At 45.6% G+C, this 15,385-nt stretch overlaps 1 protein-coding gene across 3 annotated transcripts in view; it reads right to left on the reverse strand.

Moving 5' to 3' along the window:
- The window catches only part of LOC143357347 (uncharacterized), a 322,767-nt gene that overhangs the window by 120,608 nt on the left and 186,774 nt on the right, over nt 1-15,385 (reverse strand). For all 3 annotated transcript variants that reach the window (XM_076793761.1, XM_076793762.1, XM_076793760.1), the window contains exons 2-3: nt 1,203-1,303; nt 883-1,100 (exon numbers count right to left, since the gene is read on the reverse strand). In XM_076793761.1, coding sequence (XP_076649876.1) covers nt 883-1,100; nt 1,203-1,303 — 319 coding nt within the window. The remainder of the gene's footprint in view (nt 1-882; nt 1,101-1,202; nt 1,304-15,385) is intronic.

Below are 15,385 nucleotides of genomic sequence, written 5' to 3' on the forward strand. Positions count from 1 at the left end.
GATCAGTCACTTTGCAAGCCCATTTTGCATGGATTCTTACGAATATTTTGTTATGTAACTGCAGATTTTTGTACATTTGTTCTGGTTGCGTGAAGAGTAGTGTTTGTACATTTTCTTTCTACGAAGAATAGGTATTTTTTACATTATTTATTTTGTGAAGAATATTCTAGTTTTTGAGTGGAGAATATTCTCTAGTCTATGAAATCAATTTTTGGAAGGGGAAAAGAGTATAAAAATCTGCAGTCTTGATTTTACAAATTTTTACCTTGTCCTTTTATGTCTTGAATTAAGAAATTATATAATTTCAGTAGTATTTATCTTGTCCCTTTTCTATCGGTTTCAAGAATGTTCAAATAACACGAAATCAAGTATGAAATATATAGATGCTGATTAAGTGAAATTGCATAAAATAGTCGGAGGTTCTTATTCGTAGAGGTATTTTAGTTAAAATAAATGTTGTAAATTCAAGACACGAAGGGCTAGAATAAATCGATTTCGTATTAAGTAGAATAGGACCGCCCGAGTCAGACCAGAAGAAAGAATTTCTATACAAGCTGTAATTCTACCTTTTCTTTAAGTTTTCCTTCACTCGTATATTAAAGCGAGCAGAATAAAACAATCAACATAAAATTTTACATAATTTCCTATCCAGCAATAACCTGCTGGAAATTCTCAATTTCTAAAAGCTCCACAATCTAAAAATCTGACTCGAATCTAGATCGTGATCGATCTCCTGGTCTGATCAAAGCCAGCGCATTCTACTGAACGAAACACTGCTGCCAATGGTTATCGTACTAGCTATAATAGTACCAATTATCGGAATGCGATTGAATCATTCCGAAGAGTGAGGTTGAGGCTAATCAGGGTGTAAAAAGTAATCACCTCTCGTCTTTGGTTTCTCGCCTGGCCTCCTTCCTGTCCCTGTCTCCCTTGTCCTTGACGTCCACCTTCTTCGCCTTGGGCTTCGACTTGGGATCACCTTTGGCGACCTTGTGCTCAAGGACGGTGCTGGAGTCGGCGTTCCCCGTGTTGCCCTCCGTGTTCAACTGACCACCGGAAGTGCTCGAAGAGGAGGTCGAGGCTCGGGTGTTAGTGTAGTCCTGCACGAGGAGCGCACCTCGTTATCCGGGGATATTTCGTTCAAGGTCGCCGGCCAAGGCCTCCGATCACGACGGGGGACGGGATTGGGACAAGCAGCTTACCTTAAACCACTCCGGGTATATCGCGCTGATGGTGTCCAGAAGATCCTGGTCGAGCTGAATCCTCCAGAACGGGGAGCCGCTGTCCAACCTGTGGCCAGACTCTGCAACAACCGACACAAACTCGTTAGAAAATAGTCGAACTTTATACTCGTTTCGCAGATCAGCTAGCCATCGATAGGTTTGTACAAAATAATTGTCGATTTTGAATATTGTTTCCTACGGTCTATTTTTCGAAGGAAGATGGTGTGTACCAGCTTATGATAATTGTTAAGGGAAAAAGAAATTTTGGCTCCTGCGCGTTGCAACGGATGCAAACAATTTTTATTTTGCATAAAAATCCGTAATGTGATTATTATTACTGTATATACCTCCCGGTCAGTGTAGTTGTTGCACTGCAGCAATCTTCGTTTCAGACAAGAATTACGACTAGAAAAGCAGCCGTATATAATATTCGCAAGAGCCTAACGCCCGACAGTAACGATTGCAAAACACACGGACATGTTTCTAGAGCAAACGAGATTAATAAAAGATCCAAAGACATGTCCGCTCCAGTCTTTCGAGAATAGAGCGTCGGATTTTCAAGAAACTCCGGACCGCGAAACTTACGAGCATTTTACGAGCGCGTCGAGGAGTGGCGATCGCTAAAAAGCCGCAATAATTTTCGCGAGGGGCCTAGCATCGGGCCACGGGTATCGCAAAACAACGTCGAGTGGTTCTATTATATGTTCCCGGTATGGCTGCTCGACCTCATCGATCACGGTGGCGAATCGTTGTCCGATTAAATATAGGATTTAGAGTGTGCAAGCGCGCACGACCCACCGCGCGAAGGCTGACCGGTCGGGGCCCTTAGGAGTCATTCCCACCGCATAAGGGCTAATGGTACCCCGACGACCAATAGCCCGGAGGCGTATCAAAACCTCGCGGAATGCCGGCCGGCTGTTTCTTTCGCGGATTCCGCGGGATTCCCTGCCTAATTTAAACGTTCGTCCCTGCCGCTCGCCCGGTGGAAGGGATCACCTCTCCTGGACACGGTGCAGACGAAGGACGAAAGAGAGAGAGAGAGAGAAATCTCTCCGAGACGATGGCCGATGTTGAAACGGGGGGGGGGGGCAGAGGGGTTTAAGGGGGGGGGGCTGGAACACCTCGTTACGACGACATTCTACGGGCGAGACGCGTGCCCTGCCTTCGTGATCGAGCCCGCAGACAGGAGAGACCGAGAGCGGAAAAAGGAGGAAGAGGGCTCCCGCGGGACTTTCGGACTCCTTACCGACAGAAAACACGGGTTCGGAACAGTCCTTGATCTCCGCTATCCTCGGACGCCCACGGAAAAACGCCGTTTTCTTGCGGTTCCCCCACCCCCCGGCGTTTTTGTACCCCCCGCCGAAGGGAGCTTCGTTAAACGATCATCGTCCTATAAGGACGCGGATTATTGTTTATCTCCGCCGCGAGGGAGAACGAGCGATACTCGGTGGTCTCGACAGGACTGTACAGAATTCTATATTTTCGTTGTAGTTTTTGCAGTCTTTTATTCGCGGAATGACGAATTTTTTGCGGATTCGAATTTTTGGGTTGGACGTCCTCGGTACTCGTCTGGATTAGGATGAAGCTTTGGAGAGGATGATCTTCGAAGGGGCATGTTACCACCAGTATTAGATTTTGTAGAATTTTTGAATCAGTTTTTTAATTGCAATATCAATTTTAATCGTGAACGAGGCACTAGGCCTGAGCTGACAGATTCCTAAGTGACAAAATATTGCTGTTGTATACCATTGACTATTAAGGACTTCGTTTATTAAGGACTAAAAATATAGGATAGCAAAAATCGGTAATAAAAGACTTCTGAAACGATTAAAAAAAAAACAATAGATGTCACTATCTAAAGAAAGGCGAGATAAATATAATTGTCGAAATTACTGTTCGGAATAGTTGCGGAAAAATCTGGAGGAGGCGTCCGGAGATGAAATGATGGAATGAGAACCATTTCGGATTCGGAGTGGTCAGTTCTGAAAAGGGGTCAGTTCCTGGGACCTTGAGGGCCGGGGCACGCCCCCTCAGGGGGAGGACACGATTTCACCTTAACCCGATAAGTGATTAGTGGGCCGCGCTGCGCCGGCCAGAGCGGAATAAATGCTCAATCAGTATGCGCACGCCGGACAATCCGCTGTAAATCACGCCGTGAATCATTCGTCGACATAAATCTAGCGTGTCCTCTCTCCCTCTCGGCAGAGAGCCGGGGCTGATCAATGCGATCCCAACCGGTCCGACACATTAGTCGAACGCTCCGCGTCGTTTACGGGACACGTATCGGGGTCCACCCGTTTTGCGCCGAAGAAGAAGAGTCCCCGGGTTCCAACCATGAAAACCGCCGTCGATGCCTCGACGATCTAGAGGAAACCATGCGTCACCTTGATCTGCGACCCTTCGAGCGGATGAGATCCTAACATCTTCGGATTTGAAGTTGATCTTGGCTAGAGGTGGTCAATGGTTTTGGGAAGCGGACGACCTAGAGATTTGTGGACTGACTGTACTTTAACGAGCATGACCATGAAGATCTAATAATTCGAGCTACGATTTCTGTAGTAAAATTGATGGACCAGGTAGGGTAAATCAGCTCTCGTTTTCTTAGGCGATGTTGTAATTGTCAGGACATATTTCGTCTGTCCAAGAAAAAATTCTTTGTGCAACAAAATTTAATTTTAATCATGGTTAGAACCGTTGGTACACGAAGCCTGTTAATTGGCGAGGTTTTGTAACTGTGTTATATTTAAGAACAGCTCAAAAAATAAAAAAATTTGGTTAGGACACACATCATTTTGATTTCCCGTTTTCTTAAATGAATTATTTCGATTTTGTGGTATTTTAATTTTTTTACTAGTGTTAGTATTGAATGCGCTCATCATTTTCAAAGGAGGAGCTTAATCCCAAACGAAGTTATACCACTGTCATAATTGAAAAATGTATTAGAATCTTCGATTTTCGAATGATTGATTTTTAAAAATCATTGAGTCATCGCTAGTAAGTGAAGTCTTAACGCGAACGTCCTCTTATATCGTACAAATCTGATAAAGAACAATAGGCTCCATTTATTTGAAAAAATCGCCAATTTAGAAAGTATCGAACACATTTTTATCCATTCTAGTATATTTTGCGTAAAATCTGAATGATCCAGGCTTTCTACCTCTGCAATACGATTCAGATTTAGCGACAGGTAGCTGTTCAGCATCGCCTGCGTCGACTCCTCTTCTGATTTTCGTTCTGCGGGGAAGATTACCCGAGCATTCCGATTTTATCCGTTTCACACTTGCAGATGAAACCTCTCACGCGACCAACACGTTCCAGATATTAATAGCAAGCGTATAAACGCGATACGAGCGACTGGTTCCCTGCTCCAAAGTCCACTCCGCATAATTAAGATAATATAGGGCCGTACACGGCTCCGATCCTCGCCGATCGAATACTAATTACCTTCCGTGTTACGTTCGCGTGTGGATGATCCGCGAACAGAAAATCTCGTCCCGCTACTGGTTTTCGTGGGAAGAAGAGTACGCGAAGGTGCTGATCAAGGGGTTCGCCTAGAGCTCGCGTCTAGAGGCTAGAAAAAGCCGAATCTCGAAATCTTCCGAGGGAACGGAGCCGTCAGAAGCACACGATCCTCCTGTCTCCGCAAAGAACGGTCCCGAGGCCTCACGAAAACAATAACAAACCACTGGTTGACTGGTTCCTTGATCGAAACGGGGACCCATGAAGAACCCCTCTCGCCCCTCCCCCGTCACGGTCGCTATATATTCCATGGAAGATCCCGAATGCGAAATGCATTCCTTGGAAGCGGCCCCGTCGAAATTCGGGCAAATAAATCTCGCGCGCTTCGATCCTCTCACCCCCTCGGAAACGAAGCCGGCGTCTTCTTCGTCGTTGTCTTTCTCTTCTACGTCTTCTTGGCCCGCTTCTTTCTCATCCTTTTTCTCATCCTCATCCTCGTCCTCCTCCTCCTCTTCTTCTTCTTCTCGCTCAAGATCCTTCGATCTTCGATCCACTTGCACACCGACGTGCCCGTCCGCGGAACATGCTCCAGAGTATACGTACACGTGTACGCGTCCGCACCAGAACCTGCAAGCTTTATACTGGGTGGCTTCGTTTAGGCGATCATGCCTGCTCCGCGGTCCGTCTGCATCGCGTGGGCGGAAAACTAAAGTTCGCTCCGAGTGGGAATAGCGAGGTTCTAGAATACAGGGTTGCTTGTTCTTCGGGAAATCGGTGAATCGAGAGTGTCTCGAGAGGGTGCCAGAAAATTTGGGGTCCAATTTTCTTTTTTTTAAGTCTTCAGAGAATTTACAGTATTTTATTTTGGAATACCGGGGATATTGAATTTCGCTCTGCGTAGGTGTAACGATTCGAAAATAATGCAACAGTATTTTCTAAATTCCTCTAATCTTTTTATCTAAATCTACTAATAACATTTTAATAACATTTTTGTATTGGAATTGAAGACCAAAAATCGAAGAAAATTGCAGAGGGAATCTTGTACAAGGAGGGATTTGATAATTTTGTGGTGGATCTGAATCTATGATAATAGAGACATTGATCTAAATTCCCGCAGTATCCCAATTCCCACTGTTCCCAGTATGTCACTACCTTCCCAAGACTCACAACTCTGTTCCAGGAAAAAATGTCTCCGCGGAGCAACGGAGATAAGCAGTGACATTAATCTCCGGCATCAATAACTTAGAACAGAAGCATTTGAGGAACTGCGTTTGTAACATTCCTTCGCCGACGTGATCAGTAGAATAGGTTGGTCAACCGCGGCCGAGCAGCATTTACAGGTACCATGCGTGCACTTTCGTAACACTTCTGCGCTACGAAAACTTCGAATCCCCGCGACCATATACCCTGTGTCCCACAGTTGAACGCTCATAGTTCTTCGAATAAACAATCATTTGAAACGTGCTTGAAATATGCACAAAAATAAACAACCAAAATACTTCCACATTTTAGAACTCGTTCTTACACAATCTGCCATTTTCTTCGGAATAAATCACGAAAGTTCACGCGCAGCTCCTGGGTAATTTAATTAGGATCTCTGAATTGTTTGTGATATCTAGTGGCATTTAGGACTGAATTATTCTGGCACTAAATTATTTGGCGTTAAAGTTAAATTGTGGACCCCAGTTATTTTGTATGAAACCTTAACTGTATTTAGATAAAAAAAAAAAGATTAAGTCGACAGAATTGGACCCTATCTGCAAACTATTTCGTATAGAAATTAACAGAAGATTAATGATTACCATGTGTTCTCAGTGTGCAAAAATATGAAAAGAATTGGACAAAATTGCCCTTTTAATATTTACTATTTAGAACTAAAAACGGCACGTGGGACGACATAGCTGAGTTAAATACAGCGTCCCTAAGCGCATGGGGCTGTTAGGGTGTTCTGAGCGTGGTCCGTTGACACCCGGTGGTATAGTAACGCCAGTTTGAGGCCGCTTCGCGATAAACACCCAGTACAGGCGGAATGGTACACGTGGACAGGTAGGCCGCGGGGCACGTGTGCGTGCTCACGCATGTGCGTACAGTTGGAGCACGTGCGTGTTCGCCCTTGCGTTCGACTGGAGAGGCTCTGAGTCACTCTCTCGTCAGGGCCTGCACTGGTAGCCGCGAAAAACTGCACGCTGCACTTCGGGAATGTCGTTGGCATGTACAGGGTGTTCCCCTTTGCTGCCGTCTGGCTGGCCGACAAGAACGGCGACGGTTCGCATCGGGATTTCTCTTCCCCCTTACTTCTCTCCTTTTTTCTCTCTCCCTCTCTCTCTCTCTCTCTCTCTCTCTCTCTCTCTCTCTCTCTCTCTTCCCTGCCGCCTTTATCCAGGCCCTTTCGGAGAACCTTCCTTGCCGCGGACTCTTCCTACTATCGACGTGGCCGTTCGCGGAGTATTGGCACCGGGGAAACCTCTTCAGGGAAAAGCTGTTCCTCCGTGATTACGTAAACTCTGATTAGCGTGCCGCCCTGGCCTAATCGTTTAGCCTGAACGCTAGTTTTCTTAACACCTTGCTTCGGCGTTGAAGCGGATCGGCGACCAGCATCTTTTCTAGGCTTCCTCTAATCTGCTATTTTAACTCTCATCTTGCTCAAGATTCTATTCAAGTGAACTATGTCAAAATTTTATCGAATTGTTATCAAAATTTCTGAGGGCAGTCGCGAGCGCAATTTTTGGATTTTTAACTGAACGAGATACCTTTCAATATATAGAGCAAAGAAAGAAAAGAAAGCAATTTTGAAAAAAGTGAATGCGAGTTCAGGGACGTGAAAGTAGAGGATTCGCCCTTCAAAATAAGCACAGGCAGAATATTCTAAAATTTTTTTCCACTGAGTTACAGGAAGTCGAATATGAACGATTTTGAAGTTCTAATTCAGCGTTCCTTTAATTTTGTGGAGTATATTTAAGAAAATTGTCGGTGAAACGAATAAGATTCTCCGAAATTTACAAAAGCAGCCAGATCTAATAGTAAATACAGAATTGTGTCTATTATAATGATTTGTTGAGGGCTGTTTTTACCCCGTCTTCATAAAACACGACCGCCAGACCCCAAGCATGATTCAGTAGCCTATTATTTCACGGACTGCGGTTCTTAACTAACTAACCGCGTAAAACCCGTGTCCAATTTATTCGGAGCTCGTTCAGTCGAATTTATACATGCATAAAGATTGGCGTAATGATCTATAATTGCCGGTAAAAGACAGAATCGGTCGTCGAAAGGCGATCAGAAGCCGGGACACGCACCGCCGCGGAGATTCGGCGAGAGAAAATGCTCGCAATTTTCGGAATTAATCGTGGCAATTTCCAAAATTGGCCCCACGGTTGGGGGGGGGGAGGGGAGACCCGATAGTGACCGGTGTGTGCGCGCGCGTCTGTGTGTATCTCGGCTCTCCGATACCCTCACGATGACTTATTACCCGAGCGACGTTTCGCTCTCCGGTACTCATCCTCCGACTCTCGGCTCTCTTGCTCTTTTTCCCCGTTCTTGTCGAGAGATTATTTAGCACTCCATTTGTCGGCGGCATTGCTGGATTATAGAGCATCGAGATCGACCCAGTTGCACTCTCTCTCTCTCTTTCTCTCCCTGTCTCTTTCTACCTTTCTCTCACTCTCTCTCCCCGTCCACTCGTTCTCGTCACGGATGCTTGTGCACTCGCCTGAGCGCCGTGCTATACGCCGGATCAAGTGGACGGCCTGTTATTTTCACGTTTACCCGCTTAACTGAAACAATGTGTACCGCGTCGGGACCTTGTTGCCGTTTCGATCGATCGATCGATCGATCGCCTTGTCCGACTCTAGGCGGCTTCTGTGATGGATCAAGCTGGCGCAGACCAGGCTCCTGCTGACTCCTGGGAGATGTAGCTACCTGGCAGACGCGGCTCTACCTGCCAGGACTTGACGCTTCCGACCATTAGCTTCTTCTGTTTTCCTCCGGGCCCCATCTGCTGTATTTCAGGACTCTCAGGAGCCTCGGGGAGACTTATTTCACGGTGCTTCCGGGTTTCCGTGAAAATTTTAACTGTCGACTATGTGTACAGCTTTGCGACAGTCGAAATCACCGAATAGCCGCGCGGAGATCTCTCCTTTGATCCTTTCTGAAGGACATTATCGAAAGATAGTATTTCCGATCGGAAAGATCGATCCCAAGTGACAGCCTTCCAGAAGCCTTTGTTCTTCAGGTTTCATGTTGAACCGTTAACTTGGAAAAGAATTGTTAATTCTGCGAGAAACAGAAGCCAAATGGAAATTTGCTTACTCCTTTAATAATTGTAATAAGATGGAAATAATGTACAGTAGGACTCATCCGAACCAGTGACGTCCATCCGGTAAAAAAGGAACAAGGCAACAAGCTGTTTAGTTGCTTCAGTGTGGACATGCCTTAATATTTTATATTATACCTACTAATTTTTGGCATAAACGAATCAACTCCGCAGCCTGCTATAACTCAAGTCGAGAGTATTCAGTGGTGACTGAGGTAGAGAATATTCTGCGGTCGGATTTGGCAACGAGCGTTCTAGCGAAGATAAGAACGTCGACGTATCGGTCTAGCGTCCAAACAAGATGGCAGCCGAAGTTTGCGAGTTTCAGTGTTGCCCACATATTCCGGCCAATGGATCGAGGGAACGGAGGTACGGTTTTCTTGCCGGTGTCTCTCGAAAGAGACTCCCAGGCGGCTAATCATCGATTAACCAAGCTGGTTGCGGAGGTGGTGCTCGTCGCGGAGTAACCACCTAGCTTCCACAGGGTGTCCCTTTGTTCTCGGTGCCGTCCCACACGGGCTCCATTGAACCCGCACGATTATAAATTGCCCCGTGAAAGCGTGGCTGGCCTATAGGCCCCGGCAGCGTGCACTTTCCAGACACGTAAAGGGCCCCAGGACGGTAACACACATCTACAACCGGGTAACAGGCAGGCGCAGCACGCGGAGACTTATTTACCGGAGGTACAGGCTCCACTTAACCCGTAACCCCCAGCTTCGTATATCTTGTCGACAATGCGTACCGATGAATTCAATACTTTCCGACCCACCCTCGCCCGCCGCCGCCGCCGCCGCTTCCTCAATACAGTCCCGGCCACGGGAGAAATATGGCGCTGGATCAATGGTACTTTTCACCGGGGCCCTATTTTCTGCTTCCATCGCCGACGACTACTCTGATGATCTTCATCGTAACCTCGTGGGTGGGTCGCTCTTTGGGTGTTCTGCGTTGTCTCTGACCGACGCGCCGCGCCGGCACCATTGATCATCGATCCACGGGGATCTCTGACGAACCTGCGATTAGCAAGACTAGCGTCGCACCTGAGAGGCTGATCTTTCTTGATACGACTCCCCGTGCAAAATGGGACTTCTATTAAGCTACAAAGATTTATATCTTTGCGAACAAACCTACTCCTGAGAAAAACAGTAATCGTCGATTAACCCCCGGTCGCTGGGATCTAGGTTCACGGTGCACCAAAGTTGCGAACATCCAGATGACGAAACTGCTAGCTCTACTGGATGATAGTTTTAGATTCGGAGATCAACTTGGATTGATGAAACTGTTGTTTTAACATGTACTATATTCTACTATGCTTTGTGTGCAATTGTTACAGCCGCAAAGTCGGTAGTGTAACAAACAAAAAATGAAATAAGTTCTGTTGCTAATGTATATTAACACTAAACCTACGACAGTTAAAATGACCGGTTTTCTATTTCACAATTATTGAAAATATAAAAACGTTTTCAGAGGAAATTACCGACTTCTTTATTTAAGCGCATATTACAATGAAAATCGTACAAAGTTTAAGTAAATTCAATCTTCTCCCTTCTATAAGACGTTTCACATTTATATGTTTTGTGCTTGGTAGGTTTAGTGTTAAGATATAATATTCTATCATATTTTGTTGACATAAAGAATTATTTATGCCGTTATACCTGACGCGACTGTATCGCAAAATGCCCCGAGGTTTCGAGAAACGATTATTTAAAGGCACTTTTCGTTTTTCCCGCGATCGTGATCCATCGATCTATCGAGCTACCGCTGCTCGCGACCGCGGACGATTCAATCGGATCGGTTCGCGTGCTTTCGTCGGGTTCGCAACGTTCCGCCCACGGTGGATCGCGATCCACCTGGAGCCGAAGCGACGTGGCAAGCAAAAAGGATCTCCGATCCAGCGGTGCACTGGCAGGGATCAACCGCTCGACGATGATTCAGGCAAATCGATCCCCGGCACCGCGTCGGACTCTCTTTCGTCGGCTACATAATGTTCCGCCCACGGACCGGATCCAACAGATCCACGAGCGGCGAAAAAAATGGAGATCGCAGAGAGGAGGGATGCGCGTATCGCATCGGTAGCTCCGATCGTTGCGCGCGCACGCGGTTTTGTTTAATAACGATCCCTCGAGAGGTATGCTGCTCGATCGAGGACGGGATTCTTCGGTCTATCAGCCTGTCGCATCTCTATTCCTCCGGTACAGCGAGCGTACTACGTCGGATCGATGGGTCTCATTCATTAGATGATCATTGTATCGTAATTTCAGATTCCGAGCTGAATGAAGCCTCCGAAGATGCTAGCGACTGATAGGATGCGTATTATTCCCCTGTTACGTTCTTCGGATGTTTTTCAGTCCGTTCATATTGTCGATTAAAACAATCCACCTCTGAAACTATGCACTCCATGTTAGAGGGGGTTAAAATCGTGACTCGAAGCGAAAAAGATTCTGTTATCGAAATGAACGCCCAAGGTCTCCGAAGCGTTTCACTTCGAAGCGAAGGGAGTCTAAAGAGAGACCGAAGGGAGACCGAAGGGAGAAGAGGGTGCGCTCACAATAGCCGTGCTTTGCCGCTCATTAGAGGTGGGGTCACAGGTCGACCTGGAGCGGCGGTCCGCGGCTTCGTCCCTGTAACTTACGTGGAAACAATGTCCACGCACGGGGCCGGCCTTTTCTGCTCTGCACGGGAAACAGCGTTACCCGCCCGTGTTCGATCCTTTGTCGAAAAGTCAGCGGCGTTAATGAACGGACTTTTGTCGATTGTTGCCGCTGCGTGGGCGTAGCCACTGCTCCTCCCAAATCGAGAACAAAGCGCGCAACGGGATCGACGGAGCAACGTGTTTGCTTCCGGGTTCCGCGGACTGAAATCCTCGATGCCAGTGATCCGCTTGTTTTCGATCGTTTCAAGCGTAACTTATTCATTTTTGTCGGATATTCATAGAACTCGCTGCCCGGTAATTCAGAGTTATGACCTTGAGAAAATATTTCAAGTTCATTAAGATTCAAGGCGTTCTCGTATACGAAGGTTGGAACTTTAATAGTGGCAACTATTTGTTTATTAGTAATACAATACATGTGTGAAACTACTATTGTCCTTCAATATAGGCTCGTGTTGTTGACATATATCGAGAATTCACTGTACTAAAGTTCCAGTCCTCGTAATGGTCCGAAAATGATAGAAGTTTTGCGAGAGAATTGGAATTTTATCGAGAATTTCGCGATCTTTATCGATCCCGACGATTTCCAAGGAACCGATCCTTTATTTCAGCGTCCTTCAATGGCCGATCAGTTTCGAGTTCTGTCATGGCAAACAACCGGGCACCAGCACCGATTTCACCGGGCCGAAAGATTCCAGGTGATAAATCCTCCGTGCAACTTTGGACACGACGTGGAATCGGGTTGCAAATCGACTCGGGGAACATTTACAGCCCATCGCCACGCGTTTCTCCGCGCCATGTCATCCATATTTATATTCCCCCGTTGTGCAAATCGCCGGTGCAGCTGTTACTCTCGATTTAATTGCGATGCTTTCCGAAACTCTCGACGGATTACGTGTATCAACGGTTTTCGCACCCGGATGACAAGAGTTACGAACGTTTTTCTCGAGGACTTTACGATCCTGCGCGCCGCTTTGATGTGCGGCGTGTCCTAACGCTGCTCTTAAACGCGCACATAACTCCACGGAGCAGCGCGAGATGTTACTTGGACGAGAAGTGTGCATGAAAATATTTTTTGATCGTGCGAAACGCTTTGAGGTCGTCTTTGAGTGATCTTGGGAAATGGTTTCATAAACGCTCGACTCTTTGTTCTTCAATATACTGAATGCATTAAGGAGAATTGCACATGGGATATTCAAGAAAATTAAAATCTTGTACAAGAACAGAGATCGATTAAAAATTTCTTCAGGAACATAATAAATGTTGCACTATTTTTGTCTCGTTTGATACCCACTCTTAGAAAAACGTTCTGAAGATTCATAAAATATTTTGTGCCTGTTCAACGATTGCTGTCAGAAAAATAAATCTTTCGGATCTAGAAAAGTGTAAAAATTCAAGTACATATTTTTACGGGCTACTTTATAGAAGCAGGAATTTATTTAATCAGGCGAAACAGCTACTGATCGATTTAAATAAACTGAAGTCGGGGGAATAGAGAATTAATTCACGTTTGATACGCAGCCGCCCGCGGTAAAATGGATCGTTCGTCGAAATTTGTCGGTGGGACAGGGGTACTGTCATAAAAAAAGGCCAGGTTCCTGTAATTTACAGATGGTCGGAGAGTTTCCGTGCATCGTCGTGACTGTCAGCGTGTTCCCGAGGCATCCCGTGGCCAGAGAACAAAAGTGCTTGAGCCGCGAATCGCTTTGAAGCACGAAACTGTGTGGCGACGGATACGCAACGGTCCCGAGGCGGGCTTTCGTGCCTGCTACGTGGACGTCGTCGTAACAGCCGGTGAAAGTCTTGCTCGAGCACAGGCCAGGATGATTGATGTCGCGGGCGCAGCTCGCTCCGGCCTGGACAAACCTCCCTTCACTTCATCGTTGCTTCGAATTCCTTGTTTTATCGGACAAGGGCCCCGATCGCGGTATAAATTTCTAGCTGGGCCCCGATAGCGCGGCCATTTTTCGACTGGCCGCGCGCAAACGTCCCGAGAAATGTCGTTGGGAATGCTGATCCAAGCGCGAGCACGCTGCCTTCTGGGATATTAATAATCGATACCGTGAAAAAAATCGATTCGGACTGGTCGCCAGTCGATATTTACGGGATACTGGAATGATGAGGCCCCTGGTGGGGGCCCGTGGGCGGTTCCTTGCGGAGAAATGGAGATCGGATATTTATGCAAAATTATACTGGAAATCAAAATTTGCTTCCTCTTTTAACGCTAGGTTTACGGAGCAGTAACACTGACTATTTTGCATTACTTCGTAAAAATAACAAGAAAGAGTTACTCACATTTTTAGCAATATTTTAAAAATAAACCCAGAGAAATCAATTTGCTAAATAATTTCTTGCGTGTGCGTCCTTAGAATCTTAATAATTTTAAATTGAATATATCACAACCCGTGTTGAAAACCTAGTGTTAAAAATTGACGAAAGTGTCAGTAATGAATACAAGAGTAAATCATATACAGCTGCAGTTGCGTCAGCAGCATTAATGAAACAATTGACGGAACTGAGCGTATGCGTCAGTAGCAACTGTTAATGAATATATTCAGAGATTTCTATAGAATGTAAAAGGTTCCAAGAATTTATGTTGAAATTAATATTGAGACATTATATCTTTAGGAAATTAGTGGGGAACACAGGTAGTAGTGTTTCTGAAATCGCGGCACGTGTGAGAACGTAATAACTCGGTTCTGTTCGTTCATTAACTGACGCAATCACGCCTGAGCAATCAGGATTGCAGTTTCTCCGTTAATTCGGCCGAACTTTTTCTTACTTTTAGAATACATATCCAGCATCTATTTCCCACAGAATCATCTAATCTCGAATTATCTATTTACAGTGTTACGATGACGACAGTGCCAATTTACAGATTGTGATAAAAAAATTACATAAATATAAATTAGAATAATTTAGATTATTAAATCATTAATTTCAAAAATTACAATTATATGAACGAGTTAATATCAATATCTGAGTAATAAGGTTAACAAAGCTTGAGAATTTCTGCTAGTTTCCAATTTTGTCACAGTGAGACACAATAAATCACAGTAAAAGTTATTTAATCGACTCTCGATTATTTCATATTTCTGCTCAAAATTAACTTGAGCAATTTTTAAACAAATCAGGCGCTTGCAATCGTAACTGTCTCCAAGTCACCTGTCTCAGCGCGCCATTTTCGTTGAAATCGCATGACGCAGATTCAAGAGAGCATGATCCTTGCGAAAAGGCGTTAACCCGCGTCCACCAGCGGGTAGCGCCAACAGGCCCGTCGAAGTGCAGCCCTCGGATAAAACGCCGTCTACGCGAAATGAAATACGGAACAGTAACACGCGAATAAAGAGAACGAAATATTACAGTTTACCGGCAATTACGATGCAAACGAAACCGCGGAGACCGGGTCCTCGTAGACCGCAACGCCGCCATCGCAATTTATCCTCTTCCGCGGCCTTTCCGCGTCAGCCTCGATCTCTTTGTCCCATTGGAACGATCACCGCTTCGCAATACGCGGTGACGGTTCGCGAATACGCTTCGATAACCGTCAATAAACGTCAATTACAATGGTACGAGGTACAACAAGCATGTCAAAATATATACGTCATTAATATACCTCGTACGACAGAAATATATTTGAGGTTTGAGAATTGATGTATAATTAATGGTAAACTCGTAGAAACATGACTGGGAAGATTGAGGAGCCACTTTCTGATGAAAGTCAAAATCTCTTCCTGATAAGTA

The sequence above is a fragment of the Halictus rubicundus genome, chromosome 9, assembly GCF_050948215.1.
Source record: "Halictus rubicundus isolate RS-2024b chromosome 9, iyHalRubi1_principal, whole genome shotgun sequence".
Lineage (NCBI taxonomy): Eukaryota > Metazoa > Arthropoda > Insecta > Hymenoptera > Halictidae > Halictus > Halictus rubicundus.